The sequence below is a fragment of the Hoplias malabaricus genome, chromosome 1 (assembly GCF_029633855.1).
Source record: "Hoplias malabaricus isolate fHopMal1 chromosome 1, fHopMal1.hap1, whole genome shotgun sequence".
NCBI lineage: Eukaryota > Metazoa > Chordata > Actinopteri > Characiformes > Erythrinidae > Hoplias > Hoplias malabaricus.
The window spans coordinates 67,095,237-67,118,826 of record NC_089800.1 but is presented as its reverse complement, the minus strand read 5'-3'; the positions used below and the strand labels follow the sequence as shown (position 1 = coordinate 67,118,826).

Sequence of the window (23,590 nt, the reverse complement as noted above, 5' to 3'; positions counted from 1 at the left end):
GTTGATGGTGGTGTTGACAGCGTTGTTCATAATGCGATTGATATCTGTGTTGATGATGTTGTTCATTATGTTGTTTATAGTGGTGGTGGTGATGTTGGCATTCAAGAAAGTGTTTCATACCAGTGTCCAGAATGGTTTTTATGGTCATGTTGAAGGTGGAGATTGTGGTGATGTTCACAGTGGTTTTTATAGTACTGTTAGAAATGTAGTAACAGTAAGTGGTGTTACTGAGGTTTTTACACACATCAATGTCACTGCTGGGTTGAGAGTGCTCCTCCAGTCCAGAACATCTGGACAGTAGCAGCTGTGTGATTAGAAACTGATTCTATGTGACTAGAAGAAGGCGATCACAGATCACAGACTATCATGCATCAGCAGATGAGCTATCCACTTGTTAAGTCATGACGTATCAACCTTGTGAAACGTCATGTCTGGGTCCAAATGGCTGCTCTGTAAAGCAAACTTAGTGATTTTGCTGTGTCTTGTCAGGCCTTCTAGCAAAATATTAAGAAGAAGAAAAAAAGCCCGCACCTACCAAATCTATCTCCTTTCTTTACAAATGTTCTTTGTTTCAGATAATCGATAGTACAACTCATTAGAACACCAGGAATGATCCATGAGCCGGAGACATCTCTCGGCACGGCTCCTGTACTTCCAGAGACAGAGCAACGGGATACACGGCTCTCTCTTTGTGGTTCCACATATATATGTGGTTATATATTTATTTATATTTGTCATTTTTGTTCATATGTAGGTTTCACTGAGCAATTGGACCAGACAATGGAATGTGCTCTGGAACCCAAGACAAGTTAGGCCTATCTCTAAATATACATGCTGATACTATCAAGACTCTATGATGATAAATAAACATACATTGACACAATCAGCAAGTTAACAGGGCTGTACTAATCAAGTTATTGCTGGTTCTTATTTGTTGTTGTAACCTTTCGTAATGAACTAGTTAAGAAATGTTCTAACTATAAGCAATTTTAATGTATGAACAAATGTTCTCTTCTCACTCCACAGATAATCCTGAGTGAGCATCTCAACTTGGTGCTAGAGGGTTGACATTACCTCTCCAGTGTAGGACAAAGCTGAGGTTTTCTATTGCCTGATTTTCTTGAAAAGTTAGCACACTGTATTTTCCATTTACATACACATTAATAATGAATGCAGTATTAAAAACCATAATCCTTATGTTTAGTGGATAAACATGAATCTGTTTTAAAAGGCATATTCTGAATCAATGGCTAATATTGCAAGCACTGTCTTTAAATTGTGTTTTTAAAAATACTTTTGCATGCAATTTATTTTAACATTTTATTTGATAATTTTACCATTTATTTTATAGGTATCATAATGATTTAACTAAGGAACAAGGCTAGGCCATTTGCATTGCTCTTTAAACTTATGCTGTGCAACAACCTTATCCCAAGTGAGTAATTTATCATGAATAAAGAAGGAATAAGAAGCCACAGGCACCCCTTGCACACTGAAAACTTGTAGGTCAAAAGCTGCAATAAAACTTGTGTTTTAACTGCCCCAAATGGCTTGGGTAGACTGGAACAATACTTTATATGAACTGATAAATATAAAGAAATACTTAATAAACCTAGAGCATAGAGAGACCCTCAACAGTTTGGATATTTGACTTCATTTATACGTGATGATAAGCATTTTTAAATTAATTAAACTTGCATTGAGGGGCGGCATGTTGGTGCAGCAGGTAGTGGACACAGCTCCAGGGACCTGGAGGTTGTGGGTTCGATTCCTGCTCCGGGTGACTGCCTGTGAGGAGTTTTGTGTGTTCTCCCCGTGTCCGCGTGGGTATCCTCCGGGTGCTCCGGTTTCCTCCCACAGTCCAAAAACACACGTTGCAGGTGGATTGGCGACTCAAAAAAGTGTGTGTGTGTGTGTCTGTGTTGCCCTTTGAAGGACTGGCGCCCCCTCCAGGGTGTATTCCTGCCTTGCGCCCAATGATTCCAGGTAGGCTCTGGACCCACCGCGGCCCTGAATTGGATAAGCGCTTACAGATAATGAATGAATGAATGAATGAACTTGCATTGATTTTGCCTCAGTATGTCACTATCATAGCAGTTGAGTTTTATCATTATTGAATTAGACCACCATAGCAAATCAGAGTGATTTGGAGAAAGTTTTTATTTTTTTATTTTTAACAAATGTAAAAGGGGGATTAAAATAAATACATACTTAGAAAAATTAATGGAAATGTTATAAAGGACCAGCCTTGCCCCCAATGATTCAAGGTAGGCTCCGGACCCACCGCGACCCTGAACTGAATAAGCGGCACAGATAATTAATTAATTAATAGGACCATCATTTGAAAAAAAAATTCGTAACTTTTGAAACCGCACTGCTGAATGTTCCTCATGTCTGACACAAGGTGCAAAAAAAACAAAAAAAAACACTGCGCCACTGCAGTACACAAAAAATGTTATAGTGTATACATTCTATTAACTTGCTATGAGTGAATAAGAAAGAACAAGGAAACTGAAACTATAAACCTTCAAAGAACTTCAGAGAATGAAATTGTCAGTCTAAACAACGTTCAGGGGAAAGATATTCTGGAAACTTAAAGAAAAATTTACTTTTTTCACTTTCAGGGTATATTTCCAAAACAGACTTTACATTCTGAGAACGTAAAAATAACTGGGCAAATTCACCTTGAGGGAACATTCCAGTGCAAAGTTCCCAACAACCAAAATATTACATTATGGGAACGTCTAAGAACAGAATTTTGCAACATTACAACACCATGTGGATAATGAATACTGACCACATACTGATCACAATATGGAGGGCCTTAACATTTAGTTGCTCAGCAGTCACATTCCAGTGCAACATTTCCACAACCAAAATGGAACATTAGGGGAATGTTCTGAGAACCTAATTTTGTTAGCTGGGTACAGTCCAAACATTTTCTTTTCGGTCACGGCTCCAATACTGTGGAACATCTGAAGAACATTCTCAGTAGCTTGTTACGTTCAGTACAAACTTTCATGGTTTTGCCTTTGAAAATAGATTACAACTTATTGTATTATGAGGAAATATTTGCCTCAACAAACGGTCTATTGTGGATGTAATACATGAAATTTGTAAACTCTTCAGTGTCACTACTGGACTGAGTAGTCCACCAACCAAAAATATCCAGCCAAGAGCATTCTGTGACCACAGAACACAAGAAACAGTGTGGAACAACAGATGACTTTGGATGTACACTGTGGACCAAAATGGCAAGTAAGTAGGTACACGGTGTTTGAAAACTCCAGCAGCACTGATTACATAAAATGATGCACACCTCTTGCCCAGGTAGGGATATTCATAGATTGGACTATAAGAGTTCAAAAGTTCAAGATACCAGCTCTCAGTTTTAAAGGATCATACCCTTGGAAATCAAACTTCAGAGGTCAGAAGACCATCAGCAATTATGGTAAAAGTGATCACAGATGTCAAATTAATGCATTTTTTTTACAAGAGTTTAAGTTGACTTAAGTTGACAAAGTTTGAGGTAAGAGATTAGGCACAAATGAAGTAAAACAATAATTATACTATTCTATTAAAAACAGTGAATTACTAAAGCCTACTTTGAGGGGAAAAGGTCTAAAAAATATACAAAAACTGACTCTGTTCTAAACTACATTTCATTTCATTGCAGTTCAACGTATTTAACAAACACACCTCATTAGATCCAACAGGGAAAACATTTGTTTCTGCTCCATGTCCATTACATCTGGCCTTTCATCTTGAAACGTGTTCACTTCCTCAGCCTTCCTTTGTTCCAGCTCTAGTGTAATTTCCTGACCTCCTGTTTGTCCTCAGCAGGTGAGCTCTCCTCCTCCTCAAAGCTGAGCAAGCTGGATCCATCTGAAGCTTGGGTGAGAATCAGTTTTGACCTCTTCACAGTCTCTGGTTTGTCCATTGCATTTCCTTTAACCTTCTTAAACAACATCTGTGTCTGGGTGAGGACCAGAATTTCATCCTTGGCTTTAAACTCCTCAGGATCCTCACTATTTGGGGGGTGCAGGGGGGTGATCATTTTTTCAGAAGCTTTCTCCAGCTGAGGCTTTCTGAACTTGGCAAAAACATCACCCCTCGGTTCCTTCTCATCACAATTCATCTGAAAGCTTCCCAAAGTCGGGTCTCGTACATCACTAATATACTCGTCACTTGTCAAATTTGGTTCATCAACAAAGCCGTCAAGTTCTGAAAGCATCTTCAATGTCTCTTCTATCTGCCATTTTTTAGAGTTGACTTCAGGCTTCCCCCAGAAGGTCACCTTGAGTACTATTTTGACTGGGCACACTTATTTTGGCTGCACTCTTCTGCTGTGGATAACCAGTTCCTACCTCCAGGACTGGGTTATATGAAACATCTACTATATGTTCTCTTAGCCAAACTGACAAAGCTCCTCTTTGATCTTGGCTTATGATCAAATCTGATGTTGCAGGTTGGGTCAACCAGGGGTTCACCCATTTCATCTCAGATGGGGATGGTTGGAAATTAGCCCAATGTTGGGAAGGGTAACAAAAGCTAGTATAGCTACTTACAGTTCATGACCTTCAAAGCAAAGTGAGGCCCTGTGCTCTTAAGGTCCCAAGATAACAAAGGCACCTTAAAGTTAGATTCAAGGTCACTGAAATCGGGTGGCTGCAGTAAACTTTTGTCAGGAATTTGACCAAAGACACCAGTGGGCACAGCCAAATAGAGCCCTAAAACCACCTTTGAATAAATCACAGGGCGTCCTTCTTGTTTAACCCTCAAGAAGAGAACAGAAAATGCTAAAGCAGCTAACGTGAAACTGACAAAAAAATACTGCCATTGCCATCTTTTCCCATCTGCAACAGTGTAAACGGTGACATCAAATTTCTGTAAGACTTGCTGTTTGTCTAATTAAATATATGATCACATGATAAGGCACCATCTGGTCATGTGATCCTTAATAACATCTCTATTTGAAGATATTATTGTTTATGCTTATGTAAAATGGATATAAATTCAGTGTTTTCAAATGTCTCCACACCCCACACTGCATCTTTGTGTTTCTCTACAGTTACTTGCCTTAAGTAATTTCATTCCAGATATTCAGTTCAGCAATTGAGATGTAAACAAAAAAAAAAAAATCAGAATGATTTCAAGTGGTTCATAGTGTAGAAATATATGAAACAAATTGCACTTTTAATTGTAATTTTACAAAATAAACATATAGTTAACAAACTGACTTTCAAACCACCCTTTAATTTGCCAAACAGTTCTCTGGTACAAAGTGAAGAACAAAAAGTATTTCAGTAACTAGTCTTTCAAATGCATATACTAGGTGGTTTTACTGCATTTTCGAGCTAGTACAAATTAACTATAAAACATGAAGAACATCATTTCAAATAGTTGTTTATTTTAGCAATGGCAAGAGCACATGCTCTGCCTCTGAATTTTTAGTGCACAAGCCACTATGAACCACAACACTCACTGTCCATTCTCTCTGCTCCACTGATCACACAGGAGCATTCTGTACTTCTACAGACTGTAGTCCATGTGTTCCTCTGCATATTTTTTGCCCCCTTTTATCCTGTTCTTCTATGGTCAAAAACTGCACAGGACCCCCACAGAGCACACATGACTTGGGTGTTTGTCCATTCTCTGTGTGTTAGGATTGTTACTTAGAGTAATTTCAGTCACTTACTTGATTATTCATTTCTACATTCAGTCCTAACCACGGTCTAATGTGTCTTCTTTACAAACTGCCCAAAAGCACATAAGAAAAAAAAAGGAACATACGTTATTTTCAGGCTTTAAAAATGTCTGATTTTGTTGCATACACTGGGAAAAATTATTTGTTGGATTTACTTTTAAAAAATCAAGGCAAAGTTTTGCGTGGACCTTTTTATGTAGATCCAACAAGAAGAATGTTTAAGTAAATGCAATCAAAAAATATACACCAACTCAATTTTATAAGGTTCATTCAACTTTAAATATGATGTCAGGCCAAAAATAAAACTAAAACAACTAAAATAATGAGTGAACTTATTTCATGTAATGAATTTATGTTAATGTATATAATGGTGTGGACAAAATGTATAACTTTAAATTACATTTTTTGAATTCATTCCATTTATCCCAACGATTAACACTCAAAAATACATTTAAAAAAGTTAGAATTTTACATACACACAATCACATTCAATCACAATCAAACAATAAACTTACAACAAGCAAGACCCCCTTTTAACACATATTTGTGATAAGTTCCTGAAACACTTGCCTTTACACAGTAACTAATTTAAGCTAGACTTTTAAATAAACATGAATTTTTTGAATATATAATTCTGAATTGAACCACAATTTCAGATATTTTGTTACATTAAAAAATGTAAAAGAAAATAAATAAATGAATAGAAAGTAAAATCACTTTGTTACAAAAAACCAAGAATGTTTCAGGCTTTTTAAAAAAGCCTTTGAAAACCAATCAACAAACAGCAGTGACTGTCATTGTCCTCTGTACAGTTTCAGTTTGTTTATGCAAAAAAAAAATGATACTACGTCTATGAAATCAGCATCAGGGTAAAGTTTCCCTGAAGGTGAAATGTGTCTCTAATGATCTGTTCCAGGTCTTGAAATGTTTCAGGTATCCCAGAAGGCAAGATTCCTTTTCTTTTTAGCAAAATAATGAAACAAGTCAATTTAGGAAAAAAGAAACACTATCAAACAAAAATATATTCTGCAACTCTGAATCAATGGAATAGTTTGGTCATCTAGAGCGGAAGGCAAATGGCATGCTTAAATTAGCCATAGTTTGCCTCACAACTATGTATAGTTTAATAAAGGTTTATTAATTTGTGGGGGGATATTGTTTTTGTTTACTTAGCTTATTTTCATCTAAACTAAAAATGTTCTGTATAGATCCATTTCAAACCAGCTGAACTGTTTATTATTTCTACATTAACCTTTAAGTGGCATTGAATATAAAATGAGTGATAATGCCACACTTTCATTTGATTAAAATTATCTCAAAAAAGTTTGTTTATAGCATGTAAGTAGTATGTCACTGAGCAATATTTAAACCTAGGACTCCCAAAGGGCTCCCTTTTTTATGAAAATACATCATAAAAACATACAGTAGACCATCAAACAGAATGAATATTTAATAGCGAGCCATTTTGGCAGAGCGTAAATGTGTTTTTTTCGCTCATATTTACCATTTGATACAGAAGGCACGATGCGGCCAGCGAGAATTAATTACATCACAAAGAGAGATTTGGAGTTCAGAGCATTTTTTGAAGCAAGAGAGACTAAAGAAAGACACCAAAAGCACAAGAGAGAGCAATCCCAGCTAACAAATTAAAAATGGTCCCCAGGACAACCCCAGAACTAAAATTGCAAATGTCCCCTTACGTTATTTTGTAGGGTCAACAAAATATTACAGGGACGTTCTTATAGGACCTTTGTAGGACCACCAGGAAACATTCAGAGGACTATGATGGGACGTTTGAGGAAAGTACTTTAAAGGTCTCTTTTGACTTTCTTAGAACATTTTAAGGACTACCAGGAAACATTCAGAGGACCATAATGGAACGTTTATAAGACGTTTGTAGGACCACCAGAAAACCTTCAGAGGACTACAATGGGACATTTGAGTCTTTTAAAAGAGTCTTTCGACTTTCTTAGGACATTTTAGGGACTATTAGAAAACATTCAGAGGACTACGATGGGACATTGATCAAAGCTTTTAGATTATTGCTGACTTTATTTAACACACAATTAATGTAACCATTACATTCCCACTATCTGATATAAGTACTAAGGAATATTAAGTTGTGTCATTAAACTTAAAGAACACAGCTATTGTGAAAGGTACAAAAATTAAACATTATACAATAAACTTATACAAGCTTTGTTTTATTAATTTCACAGCCCCAGCAGACGCAACAAAAATGTATATATCTATCAGCAACCTTGCCAAAAGTGTATCCTTCTACCTACAATTGTTTAATTTCACCATCAAGAGGAGACAAACAGCAAATTAATAGTGGACATGTGTTTTTAGATGTGTGTAAATAGAAACTCAAAGTTATTCCAATTTTAGTCCATATCAATTTCAAACAGTTAAAATAAAACCTTAAGGTAGCACTGATATCCAACAACATGACAAAAAAAAAAAAAACGAACAAAGACATTTACTTAGCTATTTCTGAATTTACCACCAATACATGGTTTTAAAGTGGTGCCACCAACCAACAAACAACAAAACCAGAAAATTAAACTACTGTTATTTTGAAAGGGTTTAATTTAATTCAGTTCCAATGTGGTGCAACTACCAAACCTGCAACACAAGCTGGGGAAAAAGAAAAAAAACAGACTAAATTCTTGAAGATGATTTGCACCAAAATAAATGTTTATTTTGGTTCCTATGGAGGGCGGCATGATGCACAGCAGGTAGAGTTGCAGTCACACAGCTCAAGAGACCTTGTGGTTTCAAGGTGTTCTCTCAGTGTCCATATGGGTTTCCTCCAAGTGCTCCATTTTCCAGGTGGATTGGCGACTCAAAAGTGTCCGTAGGTGTGAGTGTGTGTGTGTGTGTGTGTGTTGCCATGTGAAGGACTGGCGCCCCCTTCAGGGTGTGTTGCTGCCTTGCGCCCAATGATTCTGGGTAGGCTCCAGACCCATCACGACCCAGAAGTGGATAAGCGCTTACAGATAATGAATGAATGGCCCCTATGGATATTTCAAGTTCAGTGCATACCACAGTCCAAAATGAATTGTGAAGGCTATGGTGAATTCAAAGACGTATCTGGATGGGTACCCTAAGTAAAAATAAATAAATAAATGTACACACAGACACACGCACACACACTTATTAAATTAATTATATTCATATTGAAACATGATACAGTGAACATGTAAAAAACATTTCAGTGCAACATAATTTTCTGATTCAACTTACAATAAACCCTAATTATACAACTTTGTTATGAAAACTCTACCGTGAAGGTAGTTTAGACCACAATCCCAAAATTATCTTATTGTCTGTGAGGAGTTTGGTGTGTTCTCTCCATGTCTGCGTGGGTTTCCTCTGGGTGCTATAGTTTCCTACCACAGTCCAAAACACATGTTGGTAGATGGACTGGCGACTTAAAAGTGTCCATAGGTGTCAGTGAGTGTGTGTCGCCCTGTGAGGGACTGGCGCACCTCCGGGGTGTGTTTCCCGCCTCCGGACCCCATGTGACCCCTGGACTGGATAAACGGTTACTGACAATTAACAAATATATCTGTGGGAAAAAAAAGAATAGGTTTGTGATGGTCCTACACGTTGGAACACTGTAAAACTTTAAGCTAAATAAAATCTGCAAACACAATTCCTAAAATCAAGAGGGGAAAGTATATGTTGGGAAGTCAAAACAGAAAATAATCTCAGTTCTATTTTTTAGAAAGATAGTTGGTTATTTTATTACTCTTTGCAGTTATTTGATACTTATTTTCATTTGCATTTTCATTCATTCATTAACTGTAAGCGCTTATCCAATTCAGGGTTGCGGTGGGTCCAGAGCCTACCTGGAATCATTGGGCGCAAGGTGGGAATACACCCTGGAGGGGGCACCAGTCCTTCACAGGGCAACACAGACACACACTCACACCTACGGACACTTTTGAGTCGCCAATCCACCTACCAACGTGTGGGAGGAAACCGGAGCACCCGGAGGAAACCCACGCAGACACGGGGAGAACACACCAACTCCCCACAGACAGTCACCCGGAGCGGGAATCGAACCCACAACCTCCAGGTCCCTGGAACTGTGTGACTGCGACACTACCTGCTGCGCCACCGTGCCGCCCTTATTTTCTTGACACAAATTTAAAACCACAGAACAGTAGTCAAAGAGGTTAATGAAATAAAGGCTAAACCTGTGAAACTGAAACCTGCATTTCTTTTTTTATTTTTTATTTTTCATTTTTCAATGATTGAAGTCATTTATTCGACTGATTTTCAGTTGTATACAGTACAGAGGGAGCAGTAGCCACCACTGTTAGTGACATTTAACAATCAACAAAATGTAAATACTGCAGTTTTGGAGTACATTTTTTTAAATAAAGAGGAATAAGATTACCAACAGGATGAACCCATGAGCTTTCAATGTAGTAAGTGTTAGCAAAAGTGGGTTTAGAGAAAAGCATTAGGGTAATCATATGTTTAGAATGCACAATATATGTTTTGATGCCATACCAAAGACCTCTCTCATACATAAAGTAGGTTGTATAATAGTTGGTCGGCTTGTTTGGCATCCTGGCCCTAGATATTTTCTTTTTCACCTCTTTATGCACTTTACCTAAAATTTGTCATGCATGTCATATATGTAATATACATAATACAATACATAACACCAGAAACAGAGAAAGAGGAAGCAAAAATAATTTAGAGCAAGGCCTCAGTCTTATAAAATTGCCAGTGTAAACTTGCAGGGTATTAGATTTTAATGTAGGTAAAGTGAGTTTAAAAGAAAGTCCTTTAATAAACCATCTCTCTTTTTAAAACCAGAAACCACTGTCCAATCTGAAAACTAACTGTAAAAACTTTTATCCCCCTAAATAGCCCACATCAAAAAGGTTTGCAGCCATTCATGCCAGCATTATGAGACAAGCGCCACAATGTTAAATAAATAGCATGCAGATGCACACTAAACACTGATATATTTGGTCTTATATTTAGTTGTTGATACATTTGTGTGAGCTAAAATGCTTAAATGCTAAAAATGTATAACTTGTACTTAATGGTCTTTTTGATTCGAAAACATGAAATTAAATTAAATAGTGTCCTCTGATTTTGCACAGTATTTTACATATTATTAATACAGTGAATCTAATTCATTTCCATCATCCAACATTCACACCTAGATGGCTTTACTCTCTTAACAAGAGCAAATTATATTGAATCTCAGCAGGCAGATCTTTGATAGTGGTTCAAGCTCCCTTACGTTCAGTGGCAGTCCCCTTACAGCTGTAGCCCTCCTGTGTCTGTTGTCTGCAAGGTGGAGGAAAATTAAATTCTGTATTTGTGCACTTTATATAACTTTAAATCTCCCTTTACTGTAGACCAGGTATGTTCAGCTCAGGTCCTGAAGAGCCAGTGTCTTGCACTGTTGGGAGATTTCTCTTCTTAAAAACAATAAAATAAACCAGACAATTAACAGAGGAGCAGAACTTCATGTGTTTGACAAAGCTTAATACAGGCTTCATAAGTCTTTTTTAATAGTCATGTATTTATTGTCTGTATAATGTTAAAGCAAACACAAAACAAGCCTAACAAATTACTTAATAAATATATTGCATGTCTAAACATACTAAATTATGTCTAGTCTATTATTAAACTAGTATTATGTCTAATTACCTGGTCATTAAGTTTGTCTTAGAGAATTCTCATGTCTCCGAGGTTTCCTGTATCGCAGGTGAGTGCGCGTGCTGGAGTCAAACCAGCCTCCACTTGGAAAAGCTTGGTTAAGCCAGCCTCCACTTAGTTTTGGTGGAACTTCGTATTCTGAACATTACGGTAAGAGCGTGCAGAGGAACAAATTTCAAAATAAAAGCCAAAAGTCAATGACAGGAAATGTATGTAATAAATAAATTAATTTCTAAACAAATAATAAATGAATAAAAAACAAATATTTGATATATTGTAGATATAATGAAGATATCAGGACATGTCACTTCAAAATAAAGGATCTTCAAATGTTTATTTCTGTCATTTATGTTCTAATTGCTGAGAGAAATCCTCCAGTTTGCACACACCATTTTCACTTTCTAAAGAGAGTACAGCACCTGATGATGTCACTCACTTAATATAACATCATTCTGATTTTTTAGATAACTATTAAAAGAAAACCATTAGTTTGCACAGAACAATTTCACTTCATAATGATAGTACAACACCTGATTATGTCACTCACGTAATATCAAATCATTCTGATGCATTATTTCAAAGTAAAGGCCCTTTGTGTTGTCCAATCTTTGTAACATTAATTTCAAATGTAGATCTTTATAAAAAGGGAACCATTAGTTTGCACAGAACAATTTCACTTCACAATGATGGTACAACACCTGATTATGTCACTCACTTAATATCAAGTCATTCTGATTTGCCATTTCATAAAAGACCCACTGTAAATAATCACATTTTAGTTATACACACTCTATATTGAAACTATTATTAAAACAAATTCTCCTGTTTGCACACACCACTTTCACCGCATAATGGAAGTACACCAGCTGAATATGTCTCTCACTTAATATCATGTCATTCTTGTTAGTAATGCCAGGACAACCGTCATGTACATGACCTTTTCAGTTGTATTTCCTTTATGTTTAAACTGTTATTAAATGGAATACTCTTGTTATTACACACCAGTTTCACTTTATAACAATGATAGTACAGGACCTGAGTGTGTGAATTATTTAATATCAAAACATTCTGGTTTTGTGTTTTAACATTGAATTTGTCATCTCATTTATATTCCTAAAAATATATGACTGGTTCACAATGTTATGAAATGAATTGTCCATTTTTTCATGCAGAACAAATTAACATCAGCATACAATGTTCATATTATGCACAGTCATCAGATTTATCCTCCTAATTGACATTTTTGATAACCATGTGGTTTGGTTGCTCCGCCTCAAGAACAGGGAACTTGATAAATGGATATAATACTTTTGAACATGAGACAAGCATGTAATGAAAATTTTTAGCAAACTTATATCTAATCAAAACAAAGTCAGATAATACTCACACCTCATCAAACACAATGGACATTTATACTTACTTTAAATTATGTCTATTAATAATTAACTGAATTAATAATTCTCAGTTTTTCCTGCAATTCTTTTTATCAGTCTATGCATTATTATTATTATTATTATTATTGTTATTTTTATTATTATTATTGATGTTGTTGTTGGTTTGTAGTAGTTTGATTTGTCTGTATGTATTGTATATAGTATATTCACTGCTAATCTTTCAATACACGTCTGTGAACTTGTGTAATCTGTCTGTGTTAAGTCGCCTACATAGATTTTTTCTCTGTGTAATATATCTTCTTATGTGTATAATGACTGGTGAAATAAAGTGTTCTATGTACCACAATGAATGTTTGTACATTCAGCTGAAGAAACAAATTGTAATGTCTACATCACTGCCTGCAGCATTGCCTGTGATATACACTGAGATGTTTTTTCATCTTATTTGTTTCTTTCTGACTGAAATGGGGAAACGGTTAGAGACCGGGCTTGGTACCGGAAGGTTGCCGGTTCGATCCCCAGGACCGGCAGGAACATCCATGGCTGAAGTTCACTTGAGCAAGGCACTGAATCCCCAAATGCCCCCTGAGCTCTGGATGTGTGTTCACTCCCACAGATGGGCTAAATGCGGAAGACAAATTTATATAAAATACACATTGCACAGGATTGTGGAGTAAGTTTTATTGACATAACTAAGAATATGGACATCATTTTTAAGTTCAATTAATTTATTAATTAATTAAATGTAATAAAATAAAGTTTTTTTTCTGAGGGAGTTTGGGCTGAGGCTGTTTGGTCTGAAGTCTGATGTTTAACTACACGAGTTCTGAGACATGACGATGGTTTTCCCGAGACTTGGTGTCGTTTCGTACGAGGAATGATGCCGTTCTGCTCAATGCCTGAGAACTGCCGCTGGCGCGAGGTCTGGGGCGTGTCCGTAACCCGATGCTCCCTGAATATCCACCTTAGACGCACAGGTAGACGGAAAGACGGCAATAATGTGGCGTTTTCTCTACCAAAACACGATCTTTACAGGCTTTTTGCAGGATTAAAAAATGACCTGAACTGACCTGAGGAAGAGTGTGGAGGCGGTAAGAAAATGGGTAAGTACATTTTTACCCGAAGTAAACTATTTGCTTGGTTTTGCTTTGAACAAGGAAAACGCTGGAGGTGAAACATGCTGCTTAGGTGTGGCAAATGCCTAATGGTCGAGATTAAAACTCGGTCAGGAAAGTGTACAGTTAAGTTTAAGGTTTTTTTTTTCAGTAACTCTACAAGCGCAACTTTAGCACGGAAAATAATTATGAAATACTGTTTTCTTAAAGTATAGTAACCCAAAGACTGTATCTGAGCAGGAACTGCCGTTTTTAGCTTCTATAGTTCTCTTTTTGGATCATTTTGCTCCAAACAAAAGGCTGAAGCCCAAATGTAAAGAGTGTGGACAACAGCGAAGCAGAATAGAGGCTGAATCCTGAGAACTGAATGAAATTTAATGAAAGTATTGGGTCTCAGGAGTTTGATGGGCCCACCCTGTGTCTGGGTGTTCAGGTTTCTGCCCACAAACCAAAAACACCAGTGTGTGTGTGTGTGAGAGAGACTGTATGGGTATGTGTAATTGTCTGCAGGTGTGAATGATACACTGTGGTGGACTGGGGGTAGTAGGGCTGGGCGATATGTCTAAAAGAAAAGGCGATATACAATACGATTTTATGAAAACCATAATAAAATATAATGTTAAAGAATAAGTGTTTATTTGTAACACCAAAAAAAAACATGCTGCTTTATCTAAATAGTCTAAAGTGTATGTCTAAGAAATAGTTTTGCCCTGAGCCTGATCCGAGTCTTTTAATATCAAGTATCTACTGGTACCAAGTTAGATTTTCCTACAGAGTACTGTTACACACAACGGTGTTCAAGTAAACTCAGCCCAGTGTATCTGCTCGACACGGAATAACTCGCATTAAAAAACAAACTGCCTGCATCCAAGCTGCTGCTTATTTTTTTTTTTTTTATTACCAAGTCTACAAATGATGTCTTTACAAATAGTTCACATAATTTTATATCAGATTAAAATAATATAAAATAATTTATCTAATGTGATATATATAAAATATTTTAATTCTAAACGTCAGTTTTATTGTCATCACAGATGTGTTGAGGGAAAAATTAATTCATTTATTTGAGACACGGAGCTAAAATACTTATTTTTTTATTATAATTTTATTTATTTATTATTATTATTATTTTAAGCACTGACTTGTTTCTCTCAGCGGCGCCACAAAACCAGCAAACCGCTGTAGACGGGCCTGTGACTCCACTGGCTGCAGCACTAAATGATGGCGCTTACATCACAGTATCGCAATATGGCAAAAGTCTTAATGAATTTAAAACATGTATCCGCCCATGGGTAGTCCCTTAACACACCACGGCCATGAAGCGGATGAATCGGTTAAAAGAATGACTGAGTGAAATGGGACGCACTGTAGCTTCTGCACATGAGACTTATTTCACTATTTTCTGTGCCAAGTTTGGGCCTTTAAATCCAGAATTATGCCAGAAGTAATGGCATGCCTTTCAAGACTTTGAGAAACTAAATGCTGTCATATAGTGTTTATTATGAAATGTCTTAAAATATATTTTTGTCGTTTGAACCTTGGTTAAATGAGAATAGTTGGTGTCCTGTAGTTTTTTCCAGTGTTTGCGGTGTCAGATGTGTGTCCTTTTGCAAATATAACCTTGAAACATGTTACATGAGCCATTTGTTTTTAAACCTCCAGTGTGCTCCAGGAATGCTATACAGAAGTATTTTTCCCCCTGTATTTGTAGAGGGATTTGGGAAGACTACACTGGATTAGCATAATCTATTCTTAATGTGTTTGTTGTATCATCATGGCTCCATTTTCCATCTGCCATATCCCAGTGCTCCTTGCGCTGTTTTGATGTAACCGCTTTTGAAACCTGATTTTCAGCTTTTCCGTGCTCATAGTACAGTGTCCTTGTGTCAGTCCTACACACACACACACACACACACACACACACATGCACAGAGGCAGATAAGATAATAAGGATGTTTGATAAATGCTTTTGATTACATGGAATTTTATCAGAATTCAAGATTACAAAATATGGAATTATTTACATTTAACGCAAGTATGACATTTAGCAATTGACTTTATCAGGTTATTTTTGCACATGATAAAAAAAATCTGCATTTATCTGCTGGCACATTACTTCCTTATTTCCTAATATATAGATACAGACATTTGAAAACCTGCTTGTTTTCAGGGACTGACAAGGCTTATACTCATTAACTGGTCTGAAACATTAAGCTAAATGTTTTTTCCCCAAAATGGCTTTCAATGACAGAATGGCTTATTGCTGATTTTCATATTTACAGCGTTATAAGCTTGGCATCATTATTTCTTTCTTTGCTTTCCTCTCAAACTGTGAAAGATTATCCATTGTTTGTGTTCAATCTGATGATATTTTCAGTGACTCTGCAATTATCAGTTTGATTAAGCTCCTGACTTTACCCTGTATTAGAAACTCTGGGTGTTGTGCATAGTGACATGATCCTCAGAGGAATACTCCTATCATTGGGCATTGTTTATGTACTGATTGGAGACCTGGGAGAGGGTTGTTGGGTCTGGGTGAAAAGTGTGGGCTATAGGGGTGAAAAGTTCCCAAGTATTGGTCTGTAGGACAGTTGTTTGCAGTGACTGAGCTCTGTGGGATAACCTTTGTTTTCAGTTGATCTTGAACTATTACTCCAAAATCAGTACCCGGCATCAATCCCTGGGTTGCTATCAAATCCCCACAGTATCTTCCAACATGGTTGTATGTCTAACAGGTTAGATTACTGTAATACTAAAATAATATTTTTTTGGTGTACCAAGCATTACAATTAATCAGCTACTAATCATTTAAAATTCTGCTGTGAGAGTGCTGACTAAAACCATAAGGAGAGCACTCATTACACCTATTAAACATATCTTAATTTTTAACCATAATTTAAAATTTTTTATTTATTATTTCCTATATTTTACTATGCGATTTGTCTTGTTTGTTGCAATAAGTTTAATTAACTTTGTGCTGTAAATCAGAGTGCTGAATAAAAAAAAAATTGATTGAGTGTGGTTGACGGTGGTGTAGCAGGTAGTGTTGCCATCACACAGCTCCAGTGTCCTTGGGTTGTGGGGTCTGTGAGGAGTTTGTGTTGTCCCCCTGTCCACGTGGGTTTCCTCCGGGTGTTCCTGTTTCCTCTCACGGTTCAAAAACACCGGTAGGTAGATTGGCGACTCAACAGTGTTTGTAGGTGTAAGTGAATGTGTGAGTGTGTGTCGCCTTGCGAAGGACTGGCGCAGAAGTATTTTTTTCCCCCTGTGCTTATAGCACAGTGTGTCCATGTGTCAATTACACAGACCCTTAATTTTATAAACGTTTAGAGACAATGAATTAATAAATGATTGGTTGATTGATATTTTTAGATTGATTCCCAGAAGAGTTGAAGCCATTACTGCAGCAAATGGGGGGAATAAACTACCAGTTCATACCAGTGGCATAGCCAGAAATATACCATTGCCTGGGCCTGGACAAAGGAGGGTGGGCAGAATTATTCTTTCTAGAATAATAAACTAATGCAAACCTTAGAAATGCGGAGGTATTGATTTTGGCACTGGTTTTAGTTATGGCTGTGCCAACACACCAATGTTGTTGCCGGTGTTGCTTTATAGCAGATCTGTTGAGGGTGAATGAAATGTAGTTTCTAAGACGTGGTGCTAACATTAGTTCTATCTAAAAGCAGAGCTGTAAGGTCCCAGTGTTTCAGCTCTGACCTGTTTCACTCAGCATTGTAAAAAAAAAAAACCCTGTGGGAGGTTACTGTGACTCCTTTGGCTGCATGAACAGCTAGCTCTGGCTGCTGATTGGCTTAATGACAAATGAGAAGCACATTCTCTGTTTAGCTGTTTAGAAGAATCTGTCCCTCTCACCCACTGAGAGAACCTCAAAAATACAGAGCAAAAGGCGTCCTGTATCAGTTCAAAACAGAACACGGTTTTTAGAATCCAAACGGGATGGCTGGCAGTCCTAATCACGTCCCTTCACACTCCAGCTCTGAATCTGACTCACAGGAATGAGCATTTTTGCAGAACAGTCAGAAAGAAAAGTGTGTCCATGAATGTGCACTCCTTGGTCCAACTTGTGGCTACACCCTTGGGTCATACCCTTCATGTAGAAAGAAATTTTGGTTGAGTCTGTCTTCTGGACAACTGCATTTTGTAGAAGAGCACTAAAGCATCAAAAAGTAGTTTGTTTTCCAGAACTTACTTCTGCTAAAAGAACTTCAGTCTAGATGTTTTTCTTTTTATCTTTTACAGGGCTGTGTTGTAGAAGCCTGAAGGATGAGAAGATCCTGATGAAGATGGGTTTGGGTCTGGTGCTGGCGGGACATGTAAACTTCCTGCTGGGGGCACTCGTGCAGGGGGCTGTACTGCGGGATGTGAAAGTCAACACTCAGTTTGCCACACTGGAGTATGCCATCACCAACATCATTGCACTCATCGCAGGAATGACGGTATGGACCAATTGTGTTGAGTTTCAAATAACACTGGTGCACAGTTCTGCTCCTGGACTTAAATGAGTAGTTTGGTGAAAATGAAGTCAATTTGTATCTAGCTCAAGATATAGTTGAATGTCTTTTCAATGACTCTTACAGATTTGTCAGGGTACAAATCATCATCAGAATATCCCTCCCACGTTTAAAGTTATGCACAATGAACGTTCACTGGATTAGGAACACCTTCCTGTATCTACTACGCTCATCATCCATTTTGTACAGGAGCACTTTGTAGTTCTGTAATTACAGAGTGTAGGCCACCAATTCCTCTGCATACTTTCCTATCCCAATTTCACCCTGTTCTTTAATGGTCAGGACACCCGCAGATCCACCACAGAGCAGGTACTATTTGGGTGGTAGATCAGTCTCGGTGCTGCATTGACACTAATGTGGAGGTGTTGCCCAGATATGAGTGGATCAGACGCTGAACTGCTACTTGAGGTTTTTAAACACTGTGGCTACTCACTGTCCACTTTGTTAGACACCAGCGCAACACACCACCACCACGTCAGTAGGTAGGTGTTCCAAATCCAGTGATTTTTTTTCATTGTGCAACAGGTTTGACACTGGAGGTAAAACCTACTGAGAAGGCTAAGGCTAATTCTCCAAGTGATAAAAGCCTGTTTTGTCAGACTGAAATCACATGCATCCATTTTGATGTTTCTCTTTTATATTGTGTCAAAATTCCATGACAAACAGACCAACAAAAATTAATCAGATTAAGTTTTATTACATTCCCCTACAAAGAAATTTCAGGTCAAAATCTTTTAAAATCTAAGCAGGTGTGATCCTTGTGTCCAAGTATAAGATTCATTTACAATATCTAACAGTTATCCACCTCCCTACCCAACCCTGACATGTCCCAAAGGAGCTTGATTAGCTGGTTCATATGAGTCAGATTTGATGACTAGGCTATTTGCGTCTAGGCTAATTCCTAGGGGAAGGCCTTTGGACTCATCAGCATTAAATGCACACTGTGTGTTACATTTTCATTTACATATTTATTTGTATATGCAGTCACAATCTTTTTTTTTCCTCCCTCCCCCCCTGCAATCTCTTTTTTTTTTCCTCCCTCCCTCCTGCAATCTCTTTCTTGGCTGCAATGCTGGAACCTGAAGGCGATTATTGGTGGAATATCAGCCATTATACTGTCTAAAAACATGAAAAACCAGCCTTTGGTAAGTGGAACACACACTGAGAGTCCCCAGCCTTGTAGCCACACCGCTGCAGTTCTCGCTCATGTTAAAAATAATACATTAAAACAATAATACATGTGAAAACAACAAACCCAGCCAGCCCCCCCCCCCCCGTCTCCTCTTCTTTGTGTGTTGTCTGCCTAGGTCTGTAAACACGGGTCAAACGTTTGTTCTGATTTTGGTTCTGCTTCTTCCTCAAAGTGCAAATTCTTTAGACTGGTTCCACCTTCTTGTGGAAAGTGAAAGTAAAAACACATCATCACAGTTTGTTTGTTTTTAGAGTTGCAGTAATAAACAAGTCTAATGTTTAAATAATATTATTCCCACCGCATTACTTTTGCTTTAATGCATTTCTTTTTCTTTAATGCAAACAAGAAGGGGAAGAAAAGGTAGGACAAGTGCGTTCTTCAGTGTGCTCAATTAATTGCTGTGGTAAACCAACACTTACCAGATCAAATGTATAAAACACAACATAAACATGAACTTTTTGTATGACGTCTGATCTGGACCTTGAGGTGTGAAAATATTCTCCATCTGGGAAAAGCCAGTCCAGTGTTGATTCTTGTCTTGAATCATTATCCGTCAAGGAGATTTTAGCTGAAGAACATGTTTATTTTTTTTGGTGGAGGAATTCGTGGAAGGTTGCTATGTCCTGAATGTTTCCTGCTGCACTCTGACATGTGCAATGCAGTGTCTTGCTAAAACAAGAGGTGGCCCAAAGTTTCTACAGTGTGAGACAAAAGTGCATTTCTGTTAATATTTCTGACTGATGTTTTACTGTTTATCTCCTTCCATCTGCAGAAGTGGTCATTACTGGTGATGAGCATCCTGGCTTTCCTATTTGGCCTTGCCTCTGCAGTGAGTGTCATTGTCTCTATGGTAACGGCCATCACTAATAGTGGCTTGACTCTGTTAGCGCAGTGCAACCTGACCGGCAACATCAGCGCATACAACACATACCGCATCACAGACGAGTGTCCGTTCGACCCCACACGTATTTATGTGAGTGACCATCCTCTTTGGTCAAATTTTGCAACTTTCATTTTCACTGTGTAATTTCCATTCCCTGTTCGCTGTAGCTTTTATGGCTGTACCTGGAGAAAAATGCAAATGTTTGAGAACTCCAGTAAAATTACAGGCATAGTTATTATTTTCCAGATTCAAACTGAAAGGAGCAGACACTATGAACACTGTGAAAATAAATGATTATGGGGGATTATTTTTAATATATTTTCCCTATAAATTATTTAGAGCTCTGAAATCCCTGAATTAACTTATTTTACTCAATAGGGAGGGTGTCCTGCATGGGGGTGGCCATGATTTAAAATTTAGTACAGAATCTCTGATCGATCCTGGCCACTAGGTGCCAGTATAACGCCATACGTTTTGTTATGAATTGAGCGAAGTAGCTGAGTTCAGTATTTATAAGGTATTAAGGGTAAGGTATAAGTTCAGATATTTGAACTTGGTGTATCTATGGCTACTCTGACTGAGCTGTGTCTTTCCCCTTGCCCTCTAGGGAACAACTCTGATCCTGTGGGTACTGCTGATTGTGATGTCCATGGTGGAGGTGGTGTTTTCTGGACGTTGTTTTTTGGCCTGCACTGCTTTCTTGCGGCTGCCCTGTCCTTGGAGGAAGAGACCTGTTAATGCCCGCAAGGTAAAACATCACATAATTCATTAGTGTCATTGAACATATGTATAATCACAAAATGTGAGTATAGTATATACTTATTAACAATTACCAGAACAGTGAAGGATATATTTGGTCATAAATGTATTCCGAGTCGTGATACAGATGCATCAGAATCAGCAAGATTCATAAAACTTATTTAGTGCATTTGTGAAAAAAGAGGTCCAATGAAAGTTTGGATAATGTTGGAAATAAACATATCTGAATATCCACCAATGCAAGAACGCCAGGGCATCTTGAATGACTTGTGAGTGGCAATATAAACAGATCCCACAGGCAAGATCCTTGCCTCATGAAGCCTGTTGTCAAGGAGGCTTTTGTTATGATTTTTCTTTAAACACGTTTTAATGTAAATTTTACGGCAGTCAACTGGTGAGTTTGGTAAGACATTGTTAGCATCATTTGATACAGTGAGACTTACAAAGAAAAGAAATGCCATTAAAGCTAAAAAGCCTTTAATAAATATTTAAATACAAAACAAAAGGATCAATATTTAAGATTATATTAAGATATTTCTTAGTTATGTCACTCAATTTAAAAAAATCTAATCACACCAAAATATTAAACCGTTAAAATGCCAGTACCTCCTTGTATTTTTGGGAGAGATAAAACTAATAAATATGTAGTGTGGCATGTGTGATATACTTGTTAGACAAATGTATATTTTACTTTCTTACAATAGTATAGATAGTTTTTTTTTTTATTATTTTTGAATTGGTGTATATATAGAGAGAAACAACAACAAGAAGAGGAAGGGGTGTTTATATCACTAAATAAATCCACTAATACGTTACTGGACTCTTTTCAGTCCAGGTCAGAAATGTTCAGGAGGAAGTTATGGACAAATGGGGCAAAGTTATTCATTTGACAAAAAAAATGGTTGGAGTTTTCACGTTAGTAACATTTGACTCACTATCTGCATTCACTATTTGCAGCTTAATTTGCAAAATGGCATGTCTTAGTGTAAGAAATGCTTTCACCAAAATGGATAACATGACCAACTAAGGAAATAAATCTACAGATGAGTCTCTTTGATTTGGGCATTTGCCATTATTATTATTATTATTATTACGTCTGGTTATTTAAGCTGAATTAATTTCTTTTTGAACTTCTGATATCTCAGGTTCGTATCCGTACACCGGAAGACTCCATGTCAGCGCCACCTATACCGGAGTCTCCGAGCGACAGTCCAGAACAGGAGGAGCCAACTGAGCGTCATGACCTTCTCGATTCGGCCACCCCCACAGAGGTGACCAGTGACTGGTTGTGAGCCTGAGGCCCTTCTTAACCTAGCCGCAGGTGACGGCTACTTATGCCTCCTGATACTTCCCTATGACTGCCTAATATGGAAGGTTAGGAAGAGACAAGAAATCTCAATTCAATTCCCTATTTTTAAATATGTTTATTAGTATATCCAGGATAACACGTTTGCAAGAATAACATCAAGCCTCAGGGACTACAGCTAGTTTGTGCAATTAATGTTGGGTTAATTAATGTGCAACATTTAAGGTTAATTACCAGATGATATATATAAATTAAATTTATTTATCATTTTATATAACTCAAGTACATGAGCAGTGCTCTTTCCTACAACACACTTTGTACATCCCGAGGCCCGATACAGTTGTTCTGATTAATGGTGCAGTCGAGTCATCTCACACTGTTCACGTCAACACACATCTATTAGAAGCCTTTTTTTTGGTAGAGCCACCTTGATGACGTACTGAGATACTGTAGTCCATCTATTAATACACACTTGGTGTGAGACACAATTTAATCATCATTGACCTGACTGCAAAACTGTAAAAGTGTGGATATTTTTGGGTGGTGGACCATTCACGAACTAGCAGTGAAATGGACACTTCAGCCAAAGAAAGGACTGTGCAGATTGTTACTAATTTAGTCGAGATGAGATCAGTGAGATACAGTGAAATCTTTGAGGAGAAAGCAAGCATTGTATTTGTTTTTAACTCCATGTTATTTCTGTATGAAGAGATTTTTTTTCCTGTCTGGTGTCTGTTACTAGTTTTGCAACACATTTGTTTTATGCTAATTGATATAGTTTTCATTGTTGGTTTTTTGCTGAAATTGGATCATTCAACTATATATTTTATTAAACACGTGTAAACCAAAAAAAGTTAATAACATAACTAATAAGTCATAAATATTTTCTTAATGTTTTAAACAAGTATTGTTGTGTTTATTTATTTTATTTGCTACAGTGCTTAATGAGGACATATATTTTTATTATCTCAAAAGCAGCTTTAATTTATCTGAACTCTGACA

The 23,590-nt window shown here is 37.3% G+C and overlaps 1 protein-coding gene across 1 annotated transcript; it reads left to right on the top strand.

Moving 5' to 3' along the window:
* Positions 1 to 13,712: 13,712 nt before the first annotated feature.
* Positions 13,713 to 23,423, top strand: tmem54a (transmembrane protein 54a). The gene is made up of 6 exons (XM_066671439.1): positions 13,713 to 13,901; positions 18,177 to 18,373; positions 19,534 to 19,593; positions 20,413 to 20,613; positions 21,131 to 21,271; positions 22,428 to 23,423. The coding sequence occupies exons 1-6, from the start codon at positions 13,898 to 13,900 to the stop codon at positions 22,572 to 22,574; spliced, it is 750 nt and encodes a 249-aa protein (XP_066527536.1). The 5' UTR covers positions 13,713 to 13,897; the 3' UTR covers positions 22,575 to 23,423.
* The last annotated feature ends 167 nt before the right edge of the window (positions 23,424 to 23,590 follow it).

Bases quoted from the DNA above. Each gene is read 5' to 3' on its own strand.
- tmem54a (XM_066671439.1), top strand. The intron at 19,594-20,412 runs GTAAGTGGAACA...TTCCATCTGCAG, and splicing joins ACATGAAAAACCAGCCTTTG to AAGTGGTCATTACTGGTGAT. The intron at 20,614-21,130 runs GTGAGTGACCAT...CTTGCCCTCTAG, and splicing joins TCGACCCCACACGTATTTAT to GGAACAACTCTGATCCTGTG.